General features: G+C 43.1%; 1 protein-coding gene and 1 long non-coding RNA gene across 5 annotated transcripts in view; both read left to right on the forward strand.

Moving 5' to 3' along the window:
- Positions 1 to 20,272, forward strand: part of FAF1 (Fas associated factor 1) — a 302,183-nt gene that overhangs the window by 71,942 nt on the left and 209,969 nt on the right. For 3 of the 4 annotated variants that reach the window (XM_027824594.3, XM_037907794.2, XM_043552605.1), the window contains 2 exons: positions 702 to 748; positions 4,226 to 4,434. In XM_027824594.3, coding sequence (XP_027680395.1) covers positions 702 to 748; positions 4,226 to 4,434 — 256 coding nt within the window. Of the gene's footprint in view, positions 1 to 701; positions 749 to 3,709; positions 3,851 to 4,225; positions 4,435 to 20,272 lie in introns of those variants that run through there. The other variant, XM_037907795.2, reaches the window with a different exon arrangement.
- Positions 4,446 to 8,858, forward strand: LOC122466787. The gene is made up of 2 exons (XR_006292602.1): positions 4,446 to 8,107; positions 8,267 to 8,858. It is a non-coding gene; the product is annotated as an uncharacterized LOC122466787 (long non-coding RNA).

The raw sequence follows: 20,272 nt of genomic DNA on the forward strand, positions 1-20,272 counted from the left end.
TTACATGACTACCAATGCTGAAAAATGTTCATTGCAATAAACACATATGATCAGCGAAACTGAGCTAACCTAGTTGGGATAGTATGCAATAAATTAACTTTTGGAACAGGTCTAGAAGCTGAAACTGAATTCAAACTAAAATCATGGTACCTACCCATAAAATTCATATAGCAAATTAAGAACCTGTACAAAAATATTAGAGGAAAATTACTTTCTAAATAAAGATTTGATATGTTATGTGTCAGCCCTGTGTTAAAATTACTGAAATATGTGAATGGGCATAAACAAACACCTTGCATTCAGATCTCTGTTGGCTTTGAAACTGTAATTCAAACATGTTTGTAATCAACCAAATCTAACCACCCTGACATTTTGAATCGTTAAATTTAGAAAGTTTTAGTTTTATTTTGGCCTGTTATAAAGATATCTATACCGTTTGGATCCAAAGTCTTGTTTCAGGCCTGCCTCCTTTGAAATAGGGGTTATGACAAGAATGTACTCTAGTGGCACTGTCAGGTGCTTCTGTATGAACTGAATGGAGAATATTCGATGTGCTTAGGGAGTATTGGGGATTTTGTTTAAGCAAATTTGAGTCATTTTTGTATAAGCACATTTGAATTGCTTTGCAGAAATATCTCAAGTTTTTCTGATCTTACTGCTGCCTTGCTTGTTTGACTTACTGTATATCTTTTTGTTTACAGGCAGCTATAAATGGTGTAATACCACAAGAAAACGGCATTCTACAAAGGTAAGTAAAGAAGCTTGGAGCAATAATGTGTAGAAAGAGGTATCGTGTAATAGTAGTCATGGGAGAGGTTTACTTCCTCTTCCCCTACTTCTTCTTTCTTCATCTCCAACTCTATCCCTTAGGAGGAAGATGTAATACTGTAAGTGTCATTTTGAAATAGTTAGACTCCCAAGAGTCATGAGTTCAGCTCTTGGGAGGGCTGACTGAACCCCTCAACTTTCCAAGACTGACTAAGGACCTGATCCAACCCTCATCAACATTGGTGAATTCTTTCCACTGGCTTCAGTAGGTATAGGATCAGTCCCTTTTGGATATACAGTTGACTAAATCTGAGTCTGTCAGATAATTCCCTAAAAGTGAGGTTCCATCTGTTCTGCATGGACCAAAAAAATCCCAAAGCACTTTTTCTAACAGCTGGGAATTGCCCCCATGTCCTTGGCTAATTTTTTTTCTTTTTCTCTTTTGATGCATGCACACACATGCATGAAAGGTGGTGATAATTTTTCTCTCTCTTAGAGTTACTGGTGCCCTTTCAGTGGGTTGCAGGTAAAGGATACTGTGTCAAAGAAAGTAGATTACCCACTTCAAAAAGTCGATGCACTTGTTTTCTTTCAAAGTTTTGAATTCAGTTTTGGCTTGTGTGCTCATGCCTGGGATTCTGAGTCACTGAAGCATGATCTGCTAAGTGCTGATGAGGCAATCGGAAACAGCAGAACAGGAATTCAGCTGTTTGGGAGAGCCAGTAGAATGTTGTGATACAAAGCATTCAGGACAAATACTCAATATGATGTTTTAAAATGTTCTTAACTTATGGTAGATGCTACCTATAATGTAAGTAAATCAATATTTTGGCAGCTATGCTGTATTTAATTATTAGGTCTTAACTTATTTAATGTACGTTTTATTATTGTAGGGCCCAGAGACCCCCGAACATATGCGTACAAAGCATTTTAAATCTAAATACTCACCAGACTGATTAGCAGTACTTTTTTTCTTTTGGTTCAGCAATAAGTGAAGGCTTTGATAAAAGTCAATTCTGATGCTTAACACTGTGTTTCTTCAGCCTTTCTTTCTGTCTTTCTGTCTAAAAAATCTAAGCAGTTGAATGTGTGTCAAGCTGTTTTGGGTTCCCCCCCGATGATGTAAGGTGGAATTTCATAGGCCTAAGGGAGTTAGGCACCCAATTTCCATTGGTTTTCAAAGGAAGTTGGACACCTGACTCCCTTATGCTCTTTTGAAAATCTCAGCCATGATCTCGTAAATCAAAGGTATTGCTGAATTGAATCATTATGTGAGTGTCCAACTGCTGGTAGCTAAGTGTGTTTATGGGCTGTGTGTGTTGTTTTTTTTAATGCAGTTAATGTTATTTAATAGGGGTGAACTGGATGCAAGTAATATTTTCAGAGAACAAATATCCTCTCAGTCACTAAATGTAATTCAGTTGTGATTTAAAGAAGTATGTCCTGAGATTGCTATTTAGGATTACTAACAAAATTATTGTCACAGAAACTATTGTATCACTTTTTTAAATTTTAACATTCAGTATTTTGTCCCCCTTTTTAAAAAGAAACAACTGGATCAATATATGGTCATTGTTTAACTCTGCATAACAAATTCCTAGTGGTACTTAGTATTATAATTAAAAGCTGCACAAACCAAAACAGATTCCTTGTGTACTTTAGAACTCTGAAATCCCTGTAGGTTTCACATAGCTGAGAATTCCTCTTTGTGTGTCTGCTGATTAGAGAGAAGGAAAAGAGACCTTTGTACTCCCAGAAAAGCATAACACTTAATTTTTTCTTTTCAGAACGTGGGAGGTAAAATGATAGGAATTGCACCAGCAGACAGTTGGGAATGTAGACAGTGTTTGTTAATCATATAGCATGTGTGTGTAACAACTGGCTATGCTCACTGAGTTCATGTCCTCACTAAGGGCGGGGGGAGGGGGAGGGAAGTTTAACAGGTTTTTTTATAAGGCTTTTGCATCAAGATGCTTCTTGACTTTCTTTTTTTAAGAAAGTGGAATATGGCTTTCTAAATAAGCTCCCTTTAACAAAAAAAAAAAAAGGGGGGGGGGGAAATTGGCATGATCCCAAATTTCAGCAGCCCTATTTAAAAAATTAAAGTATTATTCATTCAGATTCCATTCTTGAAGCACACTCTGTTAGCGTGCACCTACCATCAGGACATCTGGAGCTGCCTAATAAGGATAGTTTCCCATACAGATTTCACTGTATGTCTGTAGTCACTGTCTTCCACTCGAGGACATCTGCAAAGCAGAACTCCAGCCATACTCTACAAACATTATTTCCTGGATTCCTTTGGTGGAATGACAGGTTTCAGAGTAACAGCCGTGTTAGTCTGTATTCGCAAAAAGAAAAGGAGTACTTGTGGCACCTTAGAGACTAACCAATTTATTTGAGCATAAGCTTTCGTGAGCTACAGCTCACTTCATCGGATGTAGTTGTAGCTCACGAAAGCTTATGCTCAAATAAATTGGTTAGTCTCTAAGGTGCCGCAAGTACTCCTTGTCTCTTTGGTGGAATGTTCATTTTAGTAGGTAAAATGCTAATTTTGTCAAAGTGGTTCCACATTCTCTTTGGCCTGAATAGTTTTGTCACCCTGCTTACAATGCATATTAAGAAACACCAATCTCCAGCACCATGCTCTTTGGAGAGAGGCTAAATGAAGAGCCTGTAGCTTAAGTTCTCCAAAGTAACCTGTGCAAAGCTACATTCACTTCTCACTTTACTATCCCGTGGCCCATATAGAAGTGCACAGGAGTAGTGTGGAGGGAGATGAGGCTCAAGGAGAACTGGAATTCAACGTTCTGTAATTAACATATATTTCTAGATTTTACTCTTAAACTAATACACTGATGTCTATTTTTGCTTCAGGCAGTTAAGGGAGATTATAATTATTTATTTTCCTCTTTAACCTGTCTGATTAATTTGAAAATAGGTTTGTCTCTCTAAGATTATGGGATACATCTCTGCTGCACTTTCTCCCAGACACTCTTGGAATGACACTAGCCTGATGATGTAGTAGTAGAATGATGGCTGCTGTGTAGAACTTTAAGCATCGGATATCCTTGGGATTCTGGTATGGATATGTAGTACTTCCATGGGGTTGCAATATTGTGTACCTTACTCTACAAGTCATTCTGTGATTTGTAATACATATATTAAACTTGAGGCCCAAAAGATTGTTAAAATACTGCAGGACCAGCTTTTAAACAGTCTCTCTTGAGCTTTTCAGTTGCTAATATTTAAGAAAAATGTTGTAGATACAGGCTGTTTTACTAACAATGTAAGAAATGATTGTATGTCAGATACATGATACAATGTAGCTGTCACAAGTGTAAGTTGTGGATGACAGTAAGGGAATATACTGCTCACCTTACTTGGCTCCTGTTTCTTCAAACAGTTCAGTTCTCATTCTGTTCTATTTAAATTCTCTAAACTATATATCTTTCAGTGAATATGGTGGAGAGACTTTGCAAGGACCAGCCTATGGTCCCACAAGTCATCCTACAGCATCTTCGTCAACTCCTTCCTCATCCTCAGCGTTTCGACATGTAGTGCCATCCCGACAAATAGTGGAAAGACAACCGCGGATGCTTGACTTCAGGGTTGAATACAGAGACAGAAATGTGGATGTAGTACTTGAAGACAGCTGCACAGTTGGTAAGGTTTATTTAGAATAAAAATACATGTTGTGGTACAATGATAAAAAGAAAAATGATGAAAAGTAACAACTGCAAATACTGACCATTCACAAACCTCTGTGTAGCCTTAGATAAAATGGCACCATTGTATTTTGATGATTAATCTGCAAAACTATTGTTTTGAAGTCAAATTGTTTAGAATTGCTTCTGAAACCAGATTTGAGACTAATGGTTCATTGTAGTGTTAAGGTACGGTCCACAGTAGGGAGTGGTGCAGATGTGAACTGCCAACCATTTTGCCCCAGTGAGCATGTGATCTCTATCACTTTTTGGATGCATAGCTCCTTCTCTCTTCAGATCAGTCACTCGTGGGCAGACTCCCTCTGAATCTGTGCAAGGCTGGGCATGGTTGCACCCTTCTTCTTTGCAAATAAAGATTTTAATTGTCTTTTGTGGGGGTGTGAGGAATTCAGATTATTCGAGAATATAATTTACTTACCCATCTTCAAAAATGCATAATTTTGTTGCTAGTTACACTTCTTCCTTAAGACTCCTTTTTGTAAAAGTATTTGTAAAATTGTTTTTACATAACCTAAGAATGATACATCAATACCTCTAGCATATTGCAACATATGTTCATGTTGCAAGGGTCATATACTCTGACATTCTCTGTAAAATTGTGATTACAGGAATTCCTTTTAGCTGATGTAGAAGCAAATCCCTTAATTCATTTACCCGAGATACTTTTTAAAAATCAAAACTAGGAATAAAGTGAAGAGATGCTGAATAAAATACTACATTGCAGTCAGTGTAGTAGTAAAATTGCTCCCATATGATTTTAAAGTGAAACAGTTGTTTGTATGTATAGTGTTTTATACAGTATCAAAGGGTGACACCTAGTGGTGATTATTTTGGTCTATGGAGACTGTACTGGTATTTCAGATGCTGGGCTTGACTCTCCTCTTCCTTGTGTTTTGTGCAGTCACTTACATCTTTACAATGTAGGTATAAAAATATTACCAAATCAGAATTCTGCACTCACACCTATAATACCATTTTACACCCACTTGGCACAGGTATAAATGACTAACTAAGGCTCAAGGCAGTGGAGAATCTGATCATTGCAAGAACCTAGAATGTATTATTCACATACATAACTTTGTCAAGATAGTCTTACTGAAAAGTTACAAGCTAAATTCAATAGCAGCATTAAATCAATTAGTATAAAAGATTGTTTAGCAATGCTTATGTAGAAACAAAACGGAAATTTTTTAGCATTCAGCCCGATTCCAATTGGAATATAGGTGGGAAAATAGATGTGTTCTTAAACATATAGCTGTTTGGGGTTTTTTTCCCCTCGTGTAGGCTGCTTTCTTAGTCGAGACCCAGATACTATCTCTTGTAGTAAGCTATAACACCGCAGGCATAACTCCAGAGCAGTACTGGCTCAGGTTGACTATGGAATATTTTGGGGAATACATCTTGAAAATGAAAACTTTGCTTAAAAAGACCTGAATAGTTCCTAAAACTGTTCGAACCAGTTGAAATTGAATCCCATAATGTATTAACTACATCCCATTTTCAGAAAGATTTTGCACAAACCAATTTATAAGAAAGGAATAGTGCGTGCTGTTGTGAAATAGCTGCTTGCCATCCATGTGCATATATCTTATAATGGTGCACCGAGGAATGTGATGTTCAAAGTAAATCCCACATTTTCTACCTGGGTCTGTATACATTAAAACTTTTTAAAATGTGTGTTAGTTCAAAAGGTACAGTTTATATTGGCTTAGTATTATTGTAAAAAAGGAACAGTGGACTTGATTCTTGACTGTGCATAGTGCTGTGCATAGGAAAGAAATGAGGGCTTTAAACCACCTTTATGCTCCCTTTATATATGTGCTGTCCAGGGCTTGGCCGGCCATTGTTGTACTTTAGAGGAAATTCGCGGCTGCTCTGATTTTGAGTCCTGGCTGCGGTGGCCTCCTGGCAGCCCAGGATAGCTAGAATGGACTATACTCTGGCTGCACCACCTCTCCAACTCCCTACTCTTTGCACATCCCATACTTCTGGAGTAGTACAGGGTGATTGTGACAACTCCATGCTGCCTAGGCTACCCTCTGACATGGGCTGTTTACCTCTCCTTTATGCTCCCAGAGTGAATTAAATTGAGGACAGGGTGAAATCAGCTCCATTTTCTTCCTTTAGTATATTACTGTTGAGAAACATATGTTCTTTGAGTAGTGTCCCTATGGTTACTCCACTGTAGGCGTGTCTGTGTCCCAGCGCTACTGGTTGGAGAACGTTGGTAGCAGTCTGTCCAACCCGTGCATGCGCTGCTCCTCACCTGCCACGAGGTTAGCCACCGTTAGCAGGTGAACCTCGTCAGTTCCTTCTCAACCACCCCTGGCTAGAGAAGGAGCTAGAGCTGTCCATTCGTGGATCGTTACCTCCCTCTAGATTTACTAAATTTAGCTTCCCTTGAAGCTTTTTTCTTTGTTACTACTTTTACGTATTATTTGGCCATGCCTTAAAACAAAAACCGACAACAAAGAAGTTTGCCTCCCGCCAACCCTGGTAACATCGAGAACCCCCACCCCACACACTGCACCCCCTGCCCGGAATAGCCCAGAGCGCCTCCCCTCTCGGCTAGAGGAGCCCCGAAACAGCGAAAGTCCTGACCCCTCCCAGCCCCCAACCCAGAGGAGCCCCAGGCTGGTCGATGCCCCAAACCTCTCCTCCTCCCCACCCGGACGACTCCTGGGCTAGAGGACAAGAGGAAAAGCATGATCCCATATGGTCCAGGCAGATGTGGTACCCTTACTGTCACAGGTGGCATTATGTCTACTGATGACTCTCCATCACACCTCACCTCCTGTCGCACAACGAGAGATGCACTCTCCATCCCAACTTACAGAGTTTGCTACTCAAAGCATGGCTCCTTCATGCTTCTAGCACACAGGGACATCTTGCTCTGAGGAGGTACAGGAGGTGCTGTTACACAATAGAGAAGGAACTACTCATCATACCTGTCTGCAAAAATGGAAGAGATTCCAGATCTGGTGCCAGCCTAAAGATGTCACCCCTAATACAGCCACCCTACCGGTAGTCCTGGACTACCTACTGGCTCTCAAGAAATTGGGTCTCTCTGTTAGTGCGCTAGAGGTTCATTTAGCAGCAGTTGCAACCTTCCATCAACAGGTAGGTTACTCAGTCTTTTCCCATCTGACTACAAAGAGGTTTCTCACAGGCATAACGAACCTCTTTCCACCACCCAGACTTCCCACTCCTCAATGGGATCTCAACCAAGTGCTAAAAGGGTTGACTAGACTGCAATTTGAACCTATGGCCACTTGTTCATTAACTTGCCTTTCCATGAAGATGGTGTTCCTGATTGCCATTACCTCTGCAAGAAGGGTAGGGGAAATAGCGGCTCTGATGGCTCCTCCCCCTTTCACTGTGTTATTCCCTGACAAGGTCATGCTGAGACCACATCCAAAGTTCACTCCCAAGATGTCTTCTGCATTCTACATAAATCAGCTTATTTGGCTTCCAGCCTTTTATCCCAAACCTCATCAGGATAATAGGGAATACACTTGACGTGAGGAGAACCTTGGCCTTCTGTTTGGACGGGATAAGAATCTTCAAAAAATTTCCAAGACTCTTCCTCTCCATTGCGGGTAGATCAAAAGGTACAGCGATTTTAGCTCAGAGACTCTCCAACTGAGTCTCTGGCTGTATTAAACTCTGTTACCAATTGCATAATGTAACACCCACATCTTAAATATGGTTGCATTCTATGAGGTCGATCTCCTCATCTGTCGCGTTCTCCATGGGTATTCCTATTTCAGAAATCTGCAGAACAGCTACCTGGGCATCTGCGCTTACCTTTGCAGAATACTATGCCATCCTGGGGGATTCAGCTGCAGATGCCAAATTTTGTGCTATCATCCATATCAGACTCAACTTCAAAGTCCCAGCCTCCAGTGGTGGGCACTGCTCAGGAGTCACCTACAGTGGAGCACCCACAAGGACACTACTCGAAGAAGTAGTAATAGTTACCTTATGCAGTAATGATGGTTCTTTGAGATGTGTGTCCCTATGAGTGCTCCACAGCCCACCCTCCTCCCCTCTACTTTGGAGTTCTTGTCATTGACTCTGCAGTAGAAAAGGAACTGAGGGTCACCCGCGTATGCTGGCTGACCTTGTGGCAGGTGAGGAGCTGCGCTTGTGAGGGCGTGATGGACTGCTACCAAAGTTCTTCAATCAGCAGCGCAGGGATGCAGACACACCTACAGTGGAGCACCCTTAGGGGGACACCTCTCGAAGAACTGTCGTTACTGTACAAGGTGACTAACTTCTGCTTAGTTGACAAGTTCAATACATTGTACATATTTTATTTTAAACTTTGTATCTGGGTACATTAAAATATTTAAAAATTAATATTCTCTCCATTGTAATGCTGTTTTTCAATTGTACATTTGAATGATAGATATTTGAAAGCCTAATGTTCTAATAGACTTTCTTGTCTTTAAAAGAGGCTTTTAACAAAAAAAAATCCTTCATCTCTCTGTGTGGAGTCACTGCCACCATTCTCAAGTATTCTAACTCAGAGAACTAGGACCATGGGAGATTCCAAGCCTCGGTGTGAGGGATTAATAGGACTATGTAGAACCAGGTCTAATGCAGGCAAGTGATGAACAAGCTTCTGCAAACAACATCAGTGCACCACATTCCTGACCTGCCTCTTCCTGCTAATTCAATCCTAGGTATCCTCTGTGAGGGGAATGTGTTAAGTGTGTCAAACTGTGAGGTGGATTTGTAATGTGGAAAACTGTCCAGTAGCAACTAGCTCACTGCGCTCACTTTTACTTCTCTCATATGGTAGAATTTTTGAGTCCAGGTGACCAGACTTGAAAAAGTAGTACATTAAAGTACTGTACATGTTTGAACTAGCACACTAGTTCAAAGAACTACCTGTTTCTTTAGCAAAGCAAACCCTTTCTAAGGGATCATGTTATGTATAATTATCTGAATGTAAATCATCAGAACCATATCCCATGGTGGTTGTTGCCTATCTACACCAGTTCATATGTTTGCTTGAAGTGCATATGATCCTTCAGACAACACATACTCATTACCTTATAGACAGGGGTCTTAAATCTTTTTCATTACATGGACCGCCTTTTACTACAGAAGATGTCTCAAGGACTCCTTTCCTCCTATTTGTAATTGCATAACATCCCTGTGTCAGGTAGAACAATTACTAAAGGGGAAAAGTAATCTTAGGTCAGTATTTAATGCATGCTTAACTGTCTTATTGTGATGTAGCAGCTGGAAATGAGAAAAGCCAGCACATGTGACTGGTCAGGTCTCTTCAGACCCGGGGTGGTTCTGAGACCAGAATTGGGGAGCTACTGTTTCATAATTGTAAAAAATGATCCCAATCTAAAATTATTACTTCTATCCAGATGGCAAAGTCCAGTTTTGCTTTAAAAAGGCTGCCTTTCTCTCAGTACATCAGTTGAATTCTCTCAACCTGATTCTAAATCAAAGTATTTAATTATTTTCCTTGCATAATAAAGTTTTATGGAAATGCCCGTAATTCCTACAAAGATCATCATACAGCAACTATCTGCAAGATTCAGATATAAAATAAAATGACTGACAATAAGTACTGCACAGAAGAATGAACAGAGAAAAACCAAAATATTTTGTAGCCTTTTTAATATAAATGGAGCAAACAAAACACACAAACAAAAACTTTGCTCCTATAAGATGCTTTGATGAAGTGGGTGTGTGCATGCCTCAGTTTCCCCAGTGTGTTATTCAAGTGTCTAAGTGGTGGGACAAGTGTGTGCAATTGTTGCAGAGGCCCTACAGGGAAGATGTGACTGCCATCTGGTTGCCTGGCAACTGATGGCCTGGAGCCATCCTCTGCAAGCATCAGCCGGAGGTGTTGGAGAACAGAGTAAGAGGCGGAGGCTTGGTGACGTGTTTTCCTGGAAAAGAGACAAAGGAAGGAGGAGGGCAGCTGGGAGTGACTGAGGCTGGGCTGCTGGAAGCTGGTCAGTCTCCTGTTTTGGGACTCGGGGCGGCGGGGGATGAAGCCCAGGGCTCTGGGCTCTGGATCCCCCCAAGATAGACTCTGCTGAATATTCTTAATTTCTGTGCTAACAAGATCTGTGTTCCCAATAACTAATAAGCCCTTCTGTTTTATCTCCCTGGCTGTGAGATACTGCTGACTGTGTAGGTGGGGTGCATGGCCCTTTTGGGTGGGCGTGTGAGGCTTCCCCAGGTGTCCCATCCAAGTGGACTCATTGTGGGTTACTCACAGTGTGAACAGGGGTGCTGAATGCTCTGAGATCAGACCCAGGAGGCACTGAAGCCGAAGGGCTTGTCCCGGTGAAAATGTACCCTGAGGGGGGAGACCCTGCACTAGAGTCCTGTCTGACTTCATTCAGAGCAGTTCCAGAGCACCGAACCTGTGACTCAATGACGGCTGCATGTGGTGTCATGGTGTGCTGGAGGCTGCCAATGTAGAGACAACATGCCCAGCATTGCTTTTTGGTGGTGTTCCAAGAAGGAACAGTGTCTGCTTCTTTTAGTGTCTACTGGTGACAGCAACATGGAACCATGCTCCTAAACCAGCTGTCCATGTCCTCTTAGGGCCATGGAGTACTGCCACCCCCCTGCCCTCAATGGAATGCTAAATCCATATTTTGCTTTGTTTCTGCTTAGTTGCACCCGGGAGATTTCTAAATGATGATATTAAGTTATTGTTGAGGTAAGTCAGGTGTGGCTTTTGGGGCATCTTTCAGAGGGCGAGAGGGGGCATTGGTTTTCAAAAGGACTGTCTGCAAATTGCCTGGTTTGAGGCAGTTTGGGTTAAGACTCCACAAAGAGAGGTTAACAACATGTGGCAGTTTTATTGCTGGGTTTGGTCCACCCACATCTATTCCATAAAGGAAATTGGCCTGGAGATTTTGGGATCAAAGTACTCCTAGTGACCCTGTGCTAGTGAGAAGTGAATTTCAGCTTCTCAGTTTGTTTGGTCTCCATCTAATGGAGAGCAGCTGTTGTAGCTATCTCTGTCCTTTTAGAACATGTGATGTCCTCTCCACCCTGGTAGTTCTTAATTCCTCCTCCTTTCACCTTTTTCACCATCCCTGCTATGGAGCTTCTCGGGCTGCCTTGGATGCTGCTGGCCAAATTCTCTGGCCTCCTGCGTGCGTTTGTCTTATCCCCTTCCCACCATGCCATCACTGATCTCCTCTCAAGTGCTCATTTTAAAGTGATGTTGCCTGGCACTTCCTAGTGAGCACCCAGTGACAGACAGAAGGAGGGCTGAAGATATCTGATATCTGTGTGAAGTTGAATGTTTTTAAAACTATAACGTCAGAAACATTTATGGATGGAACCAGTTTCTGCGTAGGACTCCTGTTGCAGTGTATGAGTATTGTCAGTGCATATGCAAAAAAAAAAAAGTCATGCCTGACTGATATCTACACTAGTTGTTTTATGTGAAAACCGTTTCAGACAAGGTCAACATTGACATACTTTCTCTCTCATCCAATATCTTTGACCATTTTTAATTTCTGTCCATTAACAGTCACATTATCTCTTACTTCGGAGTTCCCAAAATAAACCCTTCAGACTCTGATCTGGTGGTTGTTGCTCTCTAGAATAGTTACCTTCTGTTCTTTTTAGGCTTCCTTTTTCCCTCCAGTATTTTTCTGCCTATCTCAGTGAGGTGTGGGGGCCGGAAATGGTTTGACTGGAATAGTGCACAACAATAGCAGTATGATGGGAGATGCCTCCATCCCACTGACAATAAACCTAACCAGCATCCCTGCATTCAGGCAGTGCCAGTCAGGCACACCTGCAGAGCATGCTCTGCCTGGAGAAGGGGAACTTTAAAGGTGAAGCCGGCCACAGAGCAAGGGGGGGACCTTTGCCCAAGAAGAGAGGCTGCTAGAGATTGCTAAGGAGCTCAGTAGCTAGGGGAGCCCAGCCCGAGGCAATAACCCACCTTCCCTCCCTTCCCTTCCCTTCTCCCCTACCCCCTGCCTTTTGCATCAGACAGACATTGCAGCCCTGAGAGGGGCTATGGATGTCTGCTCTCTGTCTGTGCCCTGTAGCTGGACCTGAGGAGCAGTAACAAGGACTGGAGATAGTTAGCCTCTAAAAAGACCCTGGTAATGAGCCCAACTCTTGCAGGGAACAATGAGCTTACCCAGGAGTGTGGGTTCTGGTGGGCACCCAGAGGCAAGAGACCTAGAGATGACTTCCAAGCTCAGGCTGAGAGCTGGCTCACTGCAAGTGGTGGAGAATGCAGGCATGATGCCCTATGCATGATACAAGGCCTTGAGACAGAAACAGGTTCCACATCAGCCCTTGGAGAGGGGGATCAGTCGAGGTGCACCGTTAGCACGGGTATAAGTGGATGGCAGAATGGCAACAGTTGCAGGCCAGCCAGAAACAGCTGTTCCAGTGGTGGTGGACTGCCCAGCAGCAGGTCCAGTCAGCGCAGCAGCAGCAGTTGCTAAAGGAGGTTGTGACCCACCAGCAAGAACTTGAGACTTTTTCCCAGAAGTAAAAACCTGCCCTCTGCACAGAGAGACCCAGTAGGCCAGAGGGAGCTCTGCCACCCATGTCAGTAAAGTTAACTAACATGGGCTCCAAGACAATCCAGTGACATTCCTTCTCACCTTTCAGAGGGTGGCACTGGTGTCTCAATGGCCTCCAGAGCACTGGGCATTAGTTTTAGCCCTCTACATGATGTGAGAGGCAAAGCTGGCGTACCGTAACCTTGACCCAGGACAGGCTGGAGACTTCTGTTGGGTGAAGACCACTATTTTAGATTATCTGGATACTAGCAAATAAACACAGCAGCAGCGTTTTAGGATGGATGCCTCCCCCGAGGAGGCTCACCCCCAGGAAATGGTGCAATGATTAAAAGAGCATTGCTGGTGGTGGCTTTCTCCCCTGAAGCGCTGCAGGGATCAAGTTGCAGAGTAGGTCCTCACAGAGCAGTTCGTATCCATACTTATAGTGAGGGACCTGGAGTGGGTTCTCTGGCATCACCCTGAGTTGTTGTTGGAGGTAGTGCAGCTGATGGAAAATTTTCTCACAGCTGAAGGGTTTCTGGAGATGGGACACGTGGCCTCAGTCCATTCACCAGTGAGGGCCATTGATGACATCAGACCCCCACATGCAGATGCCGAAACCCAAGCACAATGGGAAATGTGTACAAACCCCACCACAGCGAACTGAGCTACCTGTGTATAGAGAGGAAGACTGTGGCAAGACACAGGGCCAAGTTTGGATGAGGTGTTGCCCAGATAACCAACCACTCGGGGACACACATGACTGAAGTGTAGCCTTTGAGCCCAAAGGTTTCCCTCGTAGTCTGAACATGTCCCATGCCAGAGCCCTCAGGGATAAGCTCAGTGATCTGCTATTACTGTTGGCAACAGGGGCATATGAGGAAAGAGTTCCCATTGATGGAGTGTGACTACGCAGAGGGTTGGACGGCAGAAGATGGCACATAGTAGGACTCACACCCGCCACCCCCAGATGATCCCAGAATAGGTTCAAGGGGAGGAGGTACTGGGTCTTGAGGTATTGCCAGACAGTGATACAACCTGCCCTAGCAGGAAAGAAAATCAACTCAGAGAGGACTATTTGCCTAGAGTGTATACATGGAGATGTAAAGCCCATGCCCAGTCAGTGACTGGAACTAACAGTTGGGGCCCACTCTGACTCAATTAAAATTGTGCTAGCAGAGAAATTAGCATGCCCAGTGATTATAGGCTCAGACTGGCCAGCCTTTTGGCAAATCATTAATGATCTGAACCCCAGAGCAGGCCCTGGCCTGCAGACCCCATGGACCTAGTGAGTTTGGGTAACTTTGAAGACCCCCTCTGGGATGTCCCCTGTGACCAGGGATGGCCAGAGAGATGGAGGGATGGCAGGCACTGGCTTTGGACCTTGAGACCTTACTACAAGGGGGAAGCTTTGTCCAAGAGCAGCATGACAATTCAATCCTGAGCAGTGTCTGTGAACAGGTGGTTTCCATGTTTGGGGAGGCAGCAGACCCCTAGCACCTGGGACACTACGCCCACTTTGTGCTGGAGAAAGAGTGTCTGTATCACGTGAAAAGACACCCACAGTTGCGGGCAATAAGAACTCATTTACTGGTACCCTGTAAGTACCAAAGGGCTGTAATTCAGCTGGCACACAATATTCCCTGCATAGGGCATATAGGGAATGAGAAGATCCTGGAGTTGGGTACTGACTCACTTTTTCTGGGTGTGGGGTGCACCATGAGGTAAGGGAGTATTGCTCTTTCTGTCCTGAGTGTCAAGAGATGGCAGCTAAGAATGTCCTGAGGCTCTTTGGTCCCAATGCCCTAAGTGGAAACCCTATTTGAAAGAATAGGGATGGACATAGTGTAGAGCCTTTTAGAGAAGATCTGCTGGGGAAACCAGTATATACATGTAGTGGTGGACTATGTCACTCCCTACCCCAAAGCGATATCCTTGCGCTTGGCTATGGTGACAGCAATTGCTTCCAAACTTATGAGACTCTCTTTGCTGAGGTAGGTTTCCTGCAGGAAATATTGACTGTTCAGGTCTCCAACTTCACCTTGCAGGTGGTGCATAAACTATGTTCTCTTCTTAAAATAAAGGCCGTGAGGACATCAGTGTGTGATCTGCAAACAGATGGCCTGGTGGAAAGGGTTAACAAGATGTTGAGATTATTGAAGCAGTTTTGTTGGGACTGAGTCTAGGCACTGAGACCACCATTTCTATTTGCTGTGCAAGAGGTACTCCAAACTTCTGTGGGTTTTTTGCCCTTCAAAATGCTCTATGGATGCCAGCCCTGGGAAATCTTGGATGCATTGTGAGAGTTGGGAGGAGCAAGATTTAAACACACTTGGGGGGACCCAGTACATCATCCGACTATGTGAACATCTAAAGTTGAGCACTTTCACAAAGGAGAACCTTGTTTGGGCTCAATGGAGGCAAGAACAGGGATATAACCAAGAGGCATGAACCTTCCGCCCTGGAGACAGGGTGTTGCTCCTATTACCATCATCTGAGTCAAAATTAATGGCTCGCTGGCAGGGTCTGTTTGAGGTGCTGAGACAAATGGATCTGGTTGATCCAGCAAGAGGAGGGAGACAAAAGTCTATCATTTTCAAGCCGTGGGAAACATGGGAAACCCTCCTGATAGATTCCTGGCCAGCGAGCCCAGAACTAGGTCTCAATGTAGCTGATAGCCTAGAGTCTGAACTTTTACCATTAAATGAGGCCATTGCTTCTGAACAGAAGACCCAGCTGTTGCAAATGATCCAAGACTTCAGTACGGTATTCTCCACAAGCCTGGGGAGAACATACGCCATATAATATTATCTGAAGACCACACCAGGGCAACTAGTTAGAGAAAATCCTCAGCCCTTGCCCAAGAAGATGCGGAACATGGTCCGAGTAGAAGTGCCTATGATGTGGAGAATGGGGGTCACGGAGGAGTCCAAGAGCACCCGGAGGACTCCTTTAGTCCTGGTCCCCAAAGCGGACAGCATGATCCGGTTTTGTATTGACTTTTTCGTAAAGTCAATTCCATCACAAAGTTTGACACTTACCCTATGCTACAAGAGCATGATGAGTTGCTAGAGCAGTTGGGCCTGGCACAATACCTCAGCACAGTGGATCTTACAAAAGGCTATTGGCAGATTCTCCTTGTGTGCATCCTGTCAGGAGAATACCATGTCCTCAATCCCCTTTGGCTATTTCCACTCTAAAACCATGCTGTTTTGCCTGCCAGTGGCTACAGTGACTTTCCAGTGCCTGATGAATTGAATCCTTTGCCCCCCCTAGCAATATGCTGCGGCTTACCTTGATGACACTGTAATTTATAGCCCTATGTGGGAAGACCACCTCAGTCATCTGAGAGCAGTATTGACTTCCCTAAAAGAGGCTGGCCTCACAGGTAAGCCTGCCGAGTGTAAGTTGGCCATGACAGAAGTGATTTATTTAGGGGATCAGGTAGGCGGAGGCCTTGTGAAACCATTGATGGATAAAGTCCACACATTAAACTCCTACCCTGCTCCATGAACCAGAAGACCGATATGCTGCTTCCTGAGCCTTCTGGGATACTATTGCTGGTTCATCCCAACTATGCATGGATCATGGCACCCTGAGTGATCTGCTGAAGGGCAAAGACATCAAAAAAGGTCCAGTAAGACGACTAGTGTGATGAAGCTTTTAGCACCCTGAAGGCGCAGCTGAGCTGGGTACCTGTCCTTGCCAATCCAGAACTCTCCCAGAACTCTTGTTCTCTATACAGATGCAGCAAACGTTGGCTTGGGAGCAGTGTTGTCCCAGGAGCTTGAGGGTAAAGAGCACCCCATCCTATATTGAGCAAAAAGTTGTTCCCCAGGGAGAAAGCATATCCTATTATTGAGAAGGAGGCTCTGAGAATAAAGTGGGCTGTGGACTCCTTCAGGTATTACACTCAGGTTTGTTCCTTCTCCCTGGTCACAGACCATGTGCCCTTACTTACGCCTATACTTTGTGAAGGACTCAAATCCCTGGATTATGTGCTGATATCTCGCACTTCAATCCTATAATTCTAGGTGCAGCACCGAGCCAGAAAGGCACAAGCAAATGCAGTATTTTTGCCCTAGAAGATTGGGACTGGATTGATGTTCAGACAAAGAAACGTTTTTGGTCTTGGGGGTGGAGGGTGGGTATGTGGTGGAACATGCCCCATCCCACTGACAGCAAGCCTAATGAGCATCCCTGCATTCAGGCAGTGCCAGCTAGATGCACCTGCAGAGCATTCTGTGCCTGGAGAACAGCAGCTTAAAAGATGAAACTAGCCACAGAACAAGGTGGGAAAGTTTGCCCAAGAAGAGAGGCTGCTAGAGACTGCTAGGGAGCCCAATGGCCAGGGGAGCTCAGCCCAAGGCACTAACATCCTTTTCTTTTCCCTACCCTTTTTTTAGGACAGACAAACACTGCAGCCCTGAGAGTGACCTGTAGCTGGGCTGAGATAATTAGATTTGGTAGGATCCTGGGACTGAGCCCAACTCCTGCAGGGAGGAGTGAGAATGCCCAGGAGTGGGAGTTCCAGCGGGGACCGGGGACCAGGGGCAAGAGAGACAGAGACAGTGGCAAAGCCTAGGCTGGGAGCCGTCTGACTACAGCCGGCACTGTTGTTTGCATTTGCACTATCAATGTATTTTGCATGTGCTGAAACCTCATCTTACTGGTTAAAATGATTGTTAGCTCTTGGGTATGATTACAGATCCAAGCATTAATTGATTTTAGTCATAGAAGAATAAACTCTGGATTTCTCCTGTACTCTGTGTTAGGTACTTCATGTGGTCTCCATTGCTGTATATCTTAATGACTTTCAGTCTTTGCTATAATTCTCCTCACGGCACCTCTGTCAGGCAGAGAATACTATTTCCGTTTTGCTCCTGGGGAGCTTAGGCACAGAGACTTGGTGACTTGCCCAGGGTCACACAGGAAAATGCTGGCAGAACAGAGAATTGAACCAAGGTCTCTTGAGTCCCAGGGTAGTGCCCTAACATCCTTCAATTGCCTGTTCTAGGGTCAACCTCCCTTTTTGTAAGAATTAGATCAAAGTCCATGTTTGATTCAATTGTATCAGATTCTGATCGCTGATTTCCTTAATGTGAGATAGTGGATTCATCAACAATTTGCAATTGTTCTCTAAATTTGCATTGTTTTGATACCACATTTCTATTTGTTGTGAAACAAGAATTTAGGACTGTTCATTTCTTCAGCTGCACCTTTCTAACCTGATAAGTTAGAGGAAATTCTTCATGGAGAGACTCCTAAAATTTAATGTCAATTATTTCATTTTTCTGGCTCTAGCTATATGCAATCCATTGTTAACCTCACAGAAATAGAAAGATTCCATTTACATCATATTTTTTGTGTAATGATTAGCTGCATTCTTGTTAAAACGCATGAATAGTTGTATACTGGAGCTTTCCATCTTTCTCAGTTATCGCCATCATCTCAATAGATCATCACCAAAGTGCAGTGTTCGGTATGAAGCACAGAGTGTAAAGTATCTGAAAGTGGATTTTATTAAACTAGGGTTCCAAAAATGCTCTTCTGGAAACAACCATTCAATATCATTTAGACATGGCTAAAACTTCTGTGAGGCTTCACATCTGTCCAGCCTGTTTCTCAGTTTGCTTGAATTTATATTGCAATTACATCAAATTTCCACTAGATGGAAATATGCCACAACCACCCCAGAAGGTTAGAGATCCAAACAGAAGGGACATTTAACTATCAAAAAGACCTTAAAGGAAGACTGAATAAATAGTAACTGTTGGAAAGAGCAAGGCACCCAATGTATGCTGTGTAAGTGTCGGCAATAGGAAGGAAATTTGTTTCCCAGGGTTAGTTATTTGGGCTTTTTTGTATTATATCTAGTTTTCCTGCGAGTATATTGTTTGGTTCTCTATATAACATTAACTTTTTTGCCATACATATAAATAGATTAATCTTTTACTACACCTACAAAGGGAATGATTATCTTAAATCCACCCTTGTCTTGTAACAATAGTGTGATTCAGCCCATGCACAGAGGGCTTGGGAAAATTCCACTCTGCCCTGCACATCTATGTGTACATATTGGTAAACTGGATGATAACAGAGTTAAAATATTACAGAAATCCTCATATGAACCCCCAAGTCAAGCAAGATTCCAACACAAGAGAAAATTGATTCTCACAAATGAGAAACTGAATCAGTAGCATGTATGGGGTGGTAGGGAATATTTCTGGATCTTCTGATGCTAAATTAGCTGAATACTGTAGGTGCAAGACTAATCTGGTGAAAGATGTCCATCTCTAGGTTTGTGATTTATTGTTTGTTAGCTAAATAATAGAAGAATGTAAATCCCACACTGTGTGATTTTGAACTTAGTAATAAAAGCTCCTTATTCTTTTGGATCTATTACTGAAATATAGTGGAAAAACTAGGGTATAGATTAGAAACTTTAAAACAACTGGCTAAAGGATTCACAGAAATGAAATCTGATCAAAATTGTACTTATTATGTTAACATAATCAACCTCAGCAACAAAATCTGGGAAATCTTCAAGAAAGAGTAAACTCACTGCCTGATAAATAGCTTGGGGGGTGGGAGAGAAACTAATTAAACATTATAAATTAAATACAACCTTGTCTAGTTTGGCCAGCGTTTGAGTCAATTGGATATTATAACCTATTTTTCATGTACATTATTTTGCATCACTGTATCCAATTAGTGCATTAACTCCTCACGACCTGGAGCAAAGAGCTGGGATTCTCCACCAACTGTTTTTTTTTTCCAAAGTTTTACACCCACATTCTTAGTGTCTGCAAAGATTTAATTTGGTTTACTTGTAAACCTGTATGCTTAGTGATTAATGCACTGAGATTGTACATGGCATGTTAAATATTTGTGAGGGAATGTGGATGTAATCTTCTAAAACTGACCAAGCATTATGTTCAGAAAATATGCTTCTGTAAAAGGACAGATTTTAAATTTATATTGATTTAAAATGTGCTCAGTTTTTAACAATACATTACCCAAAAAGCAATGCATCTATAATAATTTACTCCTGGAGGAATTCTGTGCCACTGCGCACGCGCAGAATTTGTCCCCTCCAGATTTCTGTGCTTTCCTGCAGAAAAATGACTTTTTGATGGGGAAGCAAAGGGAGGCCACAAGAGTGGTCGTGTGACCCTCCCCAGCAGTATGTTTTTGGTGCCCAGGGCAGCCGGCAGAGAGGTAAATCACCGTGGGGCAGGGGTTGGG

Source organism: Chelonia mydas, chromosome 8 (genome assembly GCF_015237465.2).
Source record: "Chelonia mydas isolate rCheMyd1 chromosome 8, rCheMyd1.pri.v2, whole genome shotgun sequence".
Classification (NCBI taxonomy): Eukaryota; Metazoa; Chordata; order Testudines; family Cheloniidae; genus Chelonia; species Chelonia mydas.